The sequence below is a fragment of the Oncorhynchus masou genome, chromosome 17 (genome assembly GCF_036934945.1).
Source record: "Oncorhynchus masou masou isolate Uvic2021 chromosome 17, UVic_Omas_1.1, whole genome shotgun sequence".
NCBI lineage: Eukaryota > Metazoa > Chordata > Actinopteri > Salmoniformes > Salmonidae > Oncorhynchus > Oncorhynchus masou.
The window spans coordinates 30,084,249-30,095,343 of NC_088228.1; the positions used below are offsets into that span (position 1 = coordinate 30,084,249).

At 41.0% G+C, this 11,095-nt stretch overlaps 1 protein-coding gene across 2 annotated transcripts in view; it reads left to right on the top strand.

Annotated features, from left to right (window-relative positions):
* Positions 1-10,277, top strand: part of LOC135558831 (gamma-1-syntrophin-like) — a 57,155-nt gene extending 46,878 nt beyond the window's left edge. The window contains exons 15-19 of one of the 2 annotated variants that reach the window (XM_064992994.1): positions 3,989-4,060; positions 6,447-6,599; positions 6,967-7,063; positions 8,047-8,153; positions 8,355-10,277. In XM_064992994.1, the coding sequence (XP_064849066.1) occupies positions 3,989-4,060; positions 6,447-6,599; positions 6,967-7,063; positions 8,047-8,153; positions 8,355-8,546 (621 nt within the window). In that variant the 3' untranslated portion in view covers positions 8,547-10,277. Of the gene's footprint in view, positions 1-3,988; positions 4,061-6,446; positions 6,600-6,966; positions 8,154-8,354 lie in introns of those variants that run through there. The other variant, XM_064992993.1, reaches the window with a different exon arrangement.
* Positions 10,278-11,095: the final 818 nt, after the last annotated feature.

The following is an 11,095-nucleotide window of genomic DNA, read 5'->3' on the forward strand; positions in this document are numbered from 1 at the left end:
TTACCCCATCAATATTATTATGTTATGCCAACCATATCAGTAATTGTGTTTATATCCACAACTCAGAATATTAGTTATTATGACAATTGTTTTGTTGGTATTAAACTAAAATATAAAGTGAGATTGATGTTGAGATAGATTTAGGTTTATCCCAGAGGAGCCCCCAGCTACCCCTCACATCAGCTGAGGTCCAATTTCTAGCTCAACCACATTAGTGAGTTTAGGTTTTTCCCTAATTTTGTTTTGTTCCATATTCTGTTTGTGCTCCCTATAATAAGTTGCTGTGGGTTTTTCTTTTAGTTTGTCTTTCGGAGGTAAACCTAGTGGGCAATGATCCTTCTCATTTTTGGGGGCACTGAGCAAATTTCAGGTCGGCTGAGCACAAACTTAAAAGTTCTGAAAATTCGGTGCAACTTCCAGCCTGTGCCTGATTTAAGTTACAGTTTTAACCGTGGCTAGTGTGGCTATTTGATCCTAATGTACAGTGCATTCGGAAAGTATCCAGACCCCTTGACTTTTTCCACAGTTTGTTACATTACAGCTTTATTCTAAAATGGATGAAATAGTTTTTCCCCTAATTAATCTACACACAAAACCCCATAATGACAAAGCAAAATAATGACAAAGCAAAAAACTGAAATATCACATTTACATAAGTATTCAGATCCTTTACTCAGCACTTTGTTGAAGCACCTTTGGCAGCAATTACAGCCTTGAGTCTTCTTCGGTATGACGGAACAAGCTTGTATTTGGGAGTTTCTCCCATTCATCTCTGCAGATCCTCTCAAGCTCTGTCAGGTTGGATGAGGAGCGTCGCTGCACAGCAATTTTCAGGTCTCTTCAGAGATGTTCAAATCGGGTTCAAGTCCGGGCTCTTGCTGAACCACTCAAGGACATTCAGAGACTTGTCCTGAAGCCACTACTACTATGTTGTGTTGGCTGTGTGCTTAGGGTAATTGTCCTGTTGGAAGGTGAACCTTCACCCCAGTCTGAGGTCCTGAGCGCTCTGGAGCAGAATTTAATCAAAAATCTCTCTGTACATTGCTCGGTTCATCTTTCTATCGATCCTGACTATTCTCCCAGTCCCTGCCGCTGAAAAACAACACGACAGCATGATGCTGCCACAGCCATGCTTCACCGTAGGGATGGTGCCAGTTTAGCTCCAGATGTGACGCTTGGAATTCAGGCCAAAGAGTTCAATCTTGGTTTCATCAGATCAGAGAATCTTGTTTCTCATGGTCTGAGTCCTTAAGGTGCCTTTTGGCAAACTCCAAGCGAGCTATCATGTGCCTTTTACTGAGGAGTGGCTTCCGTCTGGCTACTCTACCATAAAGGCCTGATTGGTGGAGTGCTGCTGGTTGTCCTTCTGGAAGGTTCTCCCACCTCCACAGAGGATCTCTGGAGCTCTGTCAGAAAGTCTTGGGGACCTTCAATGCTGCAGACATTTTTTGGTACCCTTCTCCAGATCTGTCCCTCTACACAATCCTGTCTCGGAGCTCTACGGACAATTCCTTGCCTTTTGATCGAACATGCATTGTCAACCTTAACCTTAACAGGTGTGTGCCTTTCCAAATCATGTCCAATCAATTCAATTTACCACAGGTGGACTCCAATCAAGTTGTAGAAACATCTCAAGGATGATCCATGGAAACAGGATGCACCTGAGCTCAATTTCGAGTCTCATACAAAGGGTCTGAATACTTATGTAAATAAGATATTTCTGTTTTTTATTTTTTATACATTCGCAAAAATGTCTGTTTTCTCTTTGTCATTATTGGGTACTGTGTGTAGAATGGCGAGGGGAAAAAATAGTTTCATTTATTTTAGAATAAGGCTGTAACGTAACAACATGTGGAAAACGTCAAGGGGGTCTGAATACTTTCTGAATGCAACGTAGGCCTACGAGAGGGATCTTTCAGTATTGAAAGTGGCTAATATTGCGTTGATTAAATCACAATTGCAACAGTAAAGGGAACCGTTGATAGTGTTAACAAGGAAAACTCTAGAACAGTGGTCACCAACCATTTCTGAGTCAAGATCACATTGTGTTAAAATGCAAGCCGTGATTTACTGCTGAGATTTAGTTTTTAATTGCAACATTAGCAATTAAAAACAGTACTGTAGCAATGTGCAGTAAGCTATAGGCCCAATACATTATCAAATCTAACTTGATTTGCCACATGCGCCGAATACAACAAGTGTAGACTTTACCGTGAAATGCTTACTTACAAACCCTTAACCAACAGTGCAGTTCATGAAGAAGGAAATATTTACCAAGTAGGCTAAAATAAAAAGCAATCATAAAAAGTAACACAATAAGAATAACAATAACAAGGCTATATACAGGGGGCAGCGGTACCGAGTCAGTGTGCAGGGGTACAGGCTAGTTGAGGTAATCTGTACATGTAGGTGGGGGCAAAGTGACTATGCATAGGTAACAAACAAACAGTGAGTAGCAGCAGTGTACAAGAGGGAGGGGAGGGGAGGGGAGGGGAGGGGAGGGGAGGGGAGGGGGGAGGGGAGGGGAGGGGAGGGGAGGGGAGGGAGGGGAGGGAGGGGAGGGGAGGGTGTCAATGTAAATTGTCTGGTGGCGATTTTTATGAATTGTTCAGCAGTCTAATGTCTTGGGGGTAGAAGCTGTTGAGGAGCCTTTTGGTCCTAGACTTGGCGCTCTGGTACCAATTGCCGTGCCAACTTGGGAAATAAAATCTAACTGTACGAAGGCGAATCTGATCATCATTGCAAAGCATTATGACATCAGTGTGTTATCTGTCCATCCAGAAGTAGTGGTCGAAAATGTACTCAATGCTGCTTTGGCACTGAAGGAAATACTCTCAGAGAGAGGCTGATGAAAAGGGTGATACGGGTGGTAGAATAAACCCTGAAGACGTGCCACATTTAGGAGTAGGAACTGAAAGGCAAAATTAGAGCAACAGAAATTTAAGTTTGAGTACAAGAAAAGGGAACTTGAGTTAGAATACAGAAAAGAACAAGAAGAGTGTGCAGCAAGACCTTTTATCAGTTGCTGTCCGTATTGACCCCGTTCTGCGTCTGGATCTGGTCTGAGGTCCACCAGATAAGTATGGGGGACTAGGTTGGAGCAACCTCATGATGGGTGTAGGGGAAATTAGAGTATCATGTAGTAGCCTAAACCTATCGCTGTTACATTTAACTGGGTGAATGGAATCTGAATGACAAGTCATCCAATATGTTGTAATAGAAATAAGGCCAAGGTCATGAAAAAAAAATATATAATCATCCTCCCTCATCTTAAACGGCACTGACCGCCACTGGTCAGAGGTCCATTGACCTTGCTGAGAGAGAGGTTGTTGGAGGACAACACCTCAAACATGAAAACAAATCTGTTGGAGCACGTAAGCACTTTTCAATACAGATTGCAGCTACACCGCATCTGTGAGTTTGCCGGTGAGAATATGGAGAATATGGGTCACTGTTGCAAGCTCACTATTCAGGCCCTTACACCATGGAGAAAAACATTTATAAAATGGATGACCTCATCAACCACACCAGAGCACAGAAAGAAAAACCCACACCAACTTAGGATAGGGAGTAAAGAGAATTTAGAGCAAAACAAACAGGGGAAACATCAAAACTCAGGCTTCTTTCTTAACTAAAGTGGTTGGGCTGAAAATCTTACCTCGGTTTTAGCTTTCCCAACATCTCCTTTCCCCTGATGCACTCGGTCAGCAGCTCTTAAAAACCAGCTGGTCCAGCATAGGTGGCTAACGAGGTGACTCCTATCAGTGCGCACCTCAGCTATCGTGCTAACGTGCTAACCAACATCGAAGTGGAGAGAAAAAACAAACCCGTAACAAGTGTGAAAATGGGAACACAGAGTGTGCAAGTAGGACATAAAAGATTAAAGTGAAGGAAACTGAAACAGACCAATGTAATTACACTTCAAAAAGATTTCAAAGGGACCCATCTGAATAGATGACTAAAGGGTATTTAATGTGTAATGTTGCAGGTGACTACATGGGACTGGACGAGGGCAGAGAAAAGCTACACTGTGTATGAGATCATGTGTAAAGTTTTAAAGGTATGTCAACAACATTTACGCCTGAGGTACTGTATTTAGAAAGTGCTGAGTAGCAAATGTCAGTGTCTGTGTTTGAAAGATGACACGAAAAAGAGAAGAGATCTGTGCTATGTGTCCTTTGTCATTTTAATGGAAAGAGTTGTGACGTAGAATGTGTGGATATTGCACAATTTCTACGCACATTGCTTCTTTGCAAGGCTAGAGTTTTATCAATTTCTTGACCACTGGTTTCGCTTTCATATGACAGTGCAAAACAGTAAAACTCAAAGTGCTGCTATTGGAAGCAGTTATACTTTCTGAAATTCTGGCTGGTATCATTGAAATTTTCTGCAATGCTCTTTCACGAGTGCATTTGCTATGCACAGCAGCATGTCTCGGCTGGGACGAGGGAGTTGACACTTGATTTTGAAATCCTCACAGCAGCAACAGCAGCTCCGCTTATTCATTTCTCACTCAGCCAGGTTCGTCGTCACATACTGAGTGAGCTGGTCATTTGCGCCGTGCACATAACTGGTTATTTCTATACGTATTGTCAGCTATGTCCCTCCGCCGATAACACATTGAATTACAAATGTGAAACAGCATCTCTCAACATGTGAAACAGATTTTCTGAAATCCTAAAATGCATGTTGATTGAATTCCAGCCAATGTCTGTCACATCCACTTAGTGTATCACTGGATTTCTTATCTGCATACAGTACAGTATACAGTGCCTTTCAAAAATATGAATCCCCCGTGATATTGTTCCTATTTTGTTGCATTACAACCTGTCATTTAAATAGCTTTTTCATTTGGATTGCATTTAATGGACATACACAAAAAATAGTCCAAATTGGTGAAGTGAAATTTAAAAAATGACTTTAAAAAAATATATATATAAAAAATTAAAAACGGAAAAGTGGTGCGTGCATGTGTATTCACCCCCTTTGCTATGAAGCCCCTAAATAAGCCCCTTCAGAAGTCACATAATTAGTTAAATACAGTCCACCTGTGTGCAATCTAAGTGTCACATGATCTCAGGATATATACACCTGTTCTGAAAGGCCCCAGAGTCTGCAACACCACCAATCAAGCGGCACCATGAAGACCAAATGAGCTCTCCAAACAGGTCAGGGACAAAGTTGTGGAGAAGTACAGATCAGGGTTGGGTTATAAAAAAAAATATCAGAAACTTTGAACATCCCACGGAGCACCATTAAATCCATTATTTAAAAATGGAAAGAATATGGCTCCACAACAAACCTGCCAAGAGAGGGCCGCCTACCAAAACTCACAGACCAGGCAAGGAGTGAATTAATCAGAGAGGCAACAAAGAGACCAAAGATAACTCTAAATGAGCTGCAAAGCTCCACAGCGTAGATTGGAGTATCTGTCCATAGGACCCCTTTAAGCTGTTCCCTCCACAGAGCTGGGCTTTACAGAAGAGTGGCCAGAAAAAAAGCATTGCTTAAAGAAAGAAATAAGCTAAAACATTTGGTGTTCACCAAAGGGCATGTGGGAGACTCCCCAAACATATGGAAGAAGGTACTCTGGTCAGATGAGACTAAAATTTAGCTTTTTGGCCATCAAGGAAAATGCTATGTCTGGCGCAAACTCAACACCTCCCATCACCCTGAGAACATCATCACCCCGAGAACATCATCCCCCCCCAGTGAAGCATTGTGGTGGCAGCATCATGTTGTGGGGATGTTTTACATCGGCAGAGACTGGGTGGGAAACTGGTCAGAATTGAAGGAATGATGGATGGTGCTAAATACAGGGAAATTCTTGAGGGAACCTGTTTCAGTCTTCCAGAGATTTGAGACTGGGATGGAAGTTCACCTTCCAGCAGGACAATGACCCTAAGCATACTGCTAAAGCAACACTTGAGTGGTTTAAGGGGAAACAATTAAATGTCTTGGAATGGCCTAGTCAAAGCCCAGACCTCAATCTAATTGAGAATCTGTGGTATGACTTAAAGATTTCTGTACACCAGCGGAACCCATCCAACAACCCAAAAATATTTTGGATCTTCAAAGTGGTAGGCATGTAGTGTAAATCAAATGGTACAACCCCCCCCCCCCAAAAAAAATGTAATTCCAGGTAGTAAGGCAACAAAATAGGAAAAATGCCAAGGGGGTGAATACTTTCGCAAGCCACTGTATGAGTGATATCAAGACATGGGTTCAAATAATATTAGAAACATTTAAAATACTGTACTTGATTATGATTGAGCTTGTCAGGAGCAACGGAACCAATAGAATTGTCCCAAATGCACAACCCCGCCCATCTGGCATTCCAGGCAGGCTCAATGAAACCACCTAAAGCATTTAAAAGAAAACAAATACCAATTGAACCCATGTGTGACTGGCATTGAACGCAGGCATGACTAACATGGTTCTCTCAGGACAGTGACCTCTTGGACAAGCGGAAGCACTGCTTCAGTGTCCAAACGGAGTGTGGGGAGGACATGTTCTACAGCGTCGAGCTGGAGTGTGAGCTGCTCATCTGGGAGAAGGCCTTTCAGATGGCTACCTTCCTGGAGGTGGAGAGAATACAGGTACACAATAGATGAGAGGCAGAACTTTTTCATAAATCAATTTCCAGGCAGGTTTCAACGGCCCCCAAAGCAACATCCAAGCTCTCTGTCATCAAAATTGTCACTTGAAACCAATCAAAACCAAACTCTTTTAGGTAGGGGTGGGGACTGAGGCAGAGCTATGTGGGGAGGGCTCATCCTGCTTAAAACAATGGTAGGAGATAAACCGATACGTGATAAAGAGAACCAGTGGCATACTCTACTATACAGGCCAAGCTTGCTCATCCTCTCACAACAACTGATTAATGTGCGTTTAGCTGTGGAAGATTCTGCTGTCTATTATATATGCCTCTAGTGACTAGCGTCTTGCACTGTTTCCCCTCCACAGTGTAAAACATACGCTTGCATCATGGAGAGCCACCTGATGGGACTGACCGTAGACTTCAGTATGGGCTTTGTCTGTTTCGATGCTGCTTCAAAGATAAGTTACATTACTGGTACATCAACTTTGGACATTTACCAAGTCTGAGAGCCACCAGAACTACTCCACTAGAATACATAATTTGGACAAACAGGACACATCGACAGCTATATTGTTCTCTGTGTTTCTTGGCCTAATTCCTACACAGCGAGGCATATTATTTTTCTCTCCCCAGAGAGTCTTGCAGTAGTCTAGGCTACTGCTGATAGGCAGGGTATTGTTTATCAAAACAAGCATGAAATTACAATTCATATTTAAACGGCAATTGTAAAACTATACACATGGTGGGGAATGTTTAATAATTTAATCAGATAGGAGACCGGCCTTGTTCTGCACTCACAGGATTCAGATCGGTGTGGAGCCTCTAGAGGGAAGAGTGTTGCTTCCTATTGTGTTTTGTACATGTATATCTTGTTTTGTATGTAATGTGAATAAATTAATTAGCATATTTTACTTGTGTAAATTTCTTACCACGGGCAAATAAACGTACATTCTATTCAAAAGACAGACAGTGATACAGAGGGTGAGCTCGATCTCTATTGACACAAATTAAAACCGACCAGGCTACTGGTTTAGAACAAGGTGACGTGGACGCTTTCACGTTCTCTTGACAGGCCAAACAAAATGATTGACAATTAGGAGGAAGTTTATCATCACTCTTTAGGAGAGGCCAATCGTCATTCACAACAGGATGTCATCTTCCAGGTGTCTCTACAATCCACACTGTGTTTCCTGCTGAGGTTTTGACTTATTATTATAAGTGCACTGTCTGGTACATTATCAAATGTTAGGAGGAAAAACATGATGGGAATCATTTAGCTTTGCAATTCATAATTATAGGTAGCTAATTTAAGAGGACTAATCAGGATCAAATAGATAGATAAACAGCTAGTTTACCATAACGCTTGACTCCATCTTAGTTAGAGAAGATAAGCTTCTTTATAAACAAAGTCCAACCACATTTACTTCCTTCCCCTATATAGGCAGTGCTATGGAGATACAAGTTTTCCCAACTGAAAGGGTCCTCTGATGATGGGAAGAGCAAGATCAAATTTCTGTTCCAAAATCAGGACAATAAAGCTATTGAAGCCAAGGTAACAAACCTCCCTGACTCTGTAAAATCCTCTCTGTGAAATCAGCCAATACAGATATCATATTTGTATCATGTTTTCTTAGCCATTATCACCTGATACCAATGTGAACAACGATGTACTGTATTGTACATTCATACAATTTTTGTTTGTATTATTATACTAAAACAATGAAATACTTACTGTCTATCTTTTGTTTCCCAGGAGCTGGAATTTTCAAACCTCTTTGCCGTGCTTCACTGTATCCATGCGTTCTTCGCTGCCAAAGTTGCTTGCCTGGATCCAATGTTTCTGGAGAGCCAAGGTGCTGCGACGACCACGGGGGGGTTGGGGGTTCCCGCTCTCACCAGTGTCTCCTGTAACACACAGACATCCCAAATCAAATACTCTACCTGACAGAGCCTGTTCACCCCCTCTCCTTCCCTTCCCCTGAGTACTCCCTTTCGACACTGCACTTTCACCACATCGTGGACCAGAGAGAAGGAGGAGACGAAACAAACGAGTATGTTCTACTGTCATCCAGTGAACAAAGACATGTGAATCCAACATGTAAATGGAACTATTATTGACAGACCTATTTTTTTTCTTCCAAGAAAGACACATTTTATATTTTATCAGAGAAAGGGATGATAACTGTGTGCACTTTTGGACCTGTGCATTGCACTGTACTTCAAATGGCTTTCTAATATGGAGGAGTGAACGCAGAACCAATGAATGGAGAATGGATGACAGAACAATTCTCAATTGAGTTTTTTTGTCTTTGGGTAGGTCCTCGGACATAATTCACAATGATTCGCACGTGTTGTTCACACACACTGCTGATAACACAATCTTATTTCCACAATCTTATTTCCAACTGTTTTCTACAATATTGTATCATTTTCTTGAAGGTTCGAGTGTATTTTCTTTGAACAGGTACATACACTGAGGAGTATGAACAAATTGCTATCTTCTTCCTGACAAAAGAAGATTTCAAGACAATTTGAATTCTGATGATTATAGCAATTTTAAGGACGGTCACTAAGTTAATATTGCCAACATTTATCACTGGAAGTGTTAATTAGTCATACAGAAATGTTACTAATTCTTTTCATCACTTAAACCGATTCATTTCCTAATAATCATGAATAATTATTAGATTCATGATTATTGAAAAGATGGGAATGTAAACTACAGTGCGGTTGTATAATGAAGTTGAAAGCACTTAGTTTTCTCCAATCTATGTTATTTGATTTATCTGAAAACATCCTTTTAATTCAACAAATAAACGGTGAAATGTGTTCGCATTATGGATTATACACACATGTATACACTAATCAACCCTACGGCACCTTTTAATTCTGTGTTCTTGTCATATAGATTATTTTTGTTGCCCCTGAGGTAGTTCCGATATGCTATAAATATAAATCACATCATGTCAAATTATATACAAGTTCCCTTTCAACAGAACAGAAATGAATGGAGAATTGCAGAGAAGAAATGGCTCAGGTTTTGGATGTAAGCACAGCTTTTTTAATGATGTGGAGGAGAGGAAAGGGATGAGCGCTGCTATGGTGAGTCTGTCAGGATGAGGGGCAGCCTGAGAGGTGTTTTTTAATCAAGGCATTCAGCGAAGAGTAATCTCTAACACACCCAACCTGGTCAGGACTCGTTTTAAGGGCGGATTCACAATCATTAAGTCAATTGAATCATTGAGAAGGATTCAAACTAAGTGCTAGCTACAGCCAACACAGTCAGCCAGATTCAGAACATGTGGTTGTGTGAAAATGTCTTTACCTATACTCACTGGAAGATATTACTCTTAATACAACCTGCAAAAACTGAATAAACCCTTTCTGTAATGTTGTTTTTCTTCCGTTATCTTTAAGATGTAAATAAAGGTTGACATCCAAATGAATAAAAGGAAAGTAAGGACTATGTATAATATTACTTGAGGATTACTTGAAAGGATTAAGACATTTATTAATTGTATGTCTTCAACAGAGACTAAATAGTTGGCACCTTTATGCTCTCTTTACCAAGTTCAATGATGATGACCCATGGTGAATTTTGAATATATATTTTCTATAATATACTGAACATGTAGTGTTGGTAACATGTTTCATGAGCTGAAATAAAAGATCCCAGTAATGATCCATATGTGCAAAAAAGCGTATTTCTTTCAAATTCTGTGCACACATTTGTTTACATCCCTGTTAGTGAACATTTCTCCTTTGACAAAGATAATCCATCCACCTGACAGGTGTGGCATATCAAGAAGCTGATTAAACAGCATGATCATTACACAGGTGCACCTTGTGCTGGGGACAATAAAAGGCCACTCTAAAATGTGAAGTTTTGTCACTCAACACAATGCCACAGATGTCTCAAGTTTAGAGGGAGTGTGCAATTGGCATGCTGACTGCAGGAATGTCCACCATAGATGTTGCAAGAAAATCTCATGTTAATTTCTCTACCATAAATTGCCTCCAACGTTGTTTTAGAGAATTTGGCAGTATGTCCAACCGGCCTCACAACCGCAGACCACGTGTAACCACGCGTAACCACGCCAGCCCAGGACCTCCACATCCAGCTTCTTCACCTGCGGGATCGTCTGAGACCAGCCACCCGGATAGCTGATGAAACTGTGGGTTTGCAAAGTATTTCTGCACAAACTGTCACAAACCGTCTCAGGGAAGCTCATCTGCGTTCTCGTCGTCTTCATCAGGGTCTTGACCTGACTGCAGTTCGGCGTCGTAACTTATCTCTTTCACATACCCTTTGGCTTGGAACACTTCAAAACAAGAGATTGAAGGGTTGGCTATTACTTTATTTTATTTTTTATAAATAAAACATTTTATGACGTGGCCGACTTGTGAATAACATTTTGATCCTAACTTGAGCTAATAGACACATTGTTTGACAGTAAAGTCAAAGATGTAAAGCCACATACCTGTGAATAATGT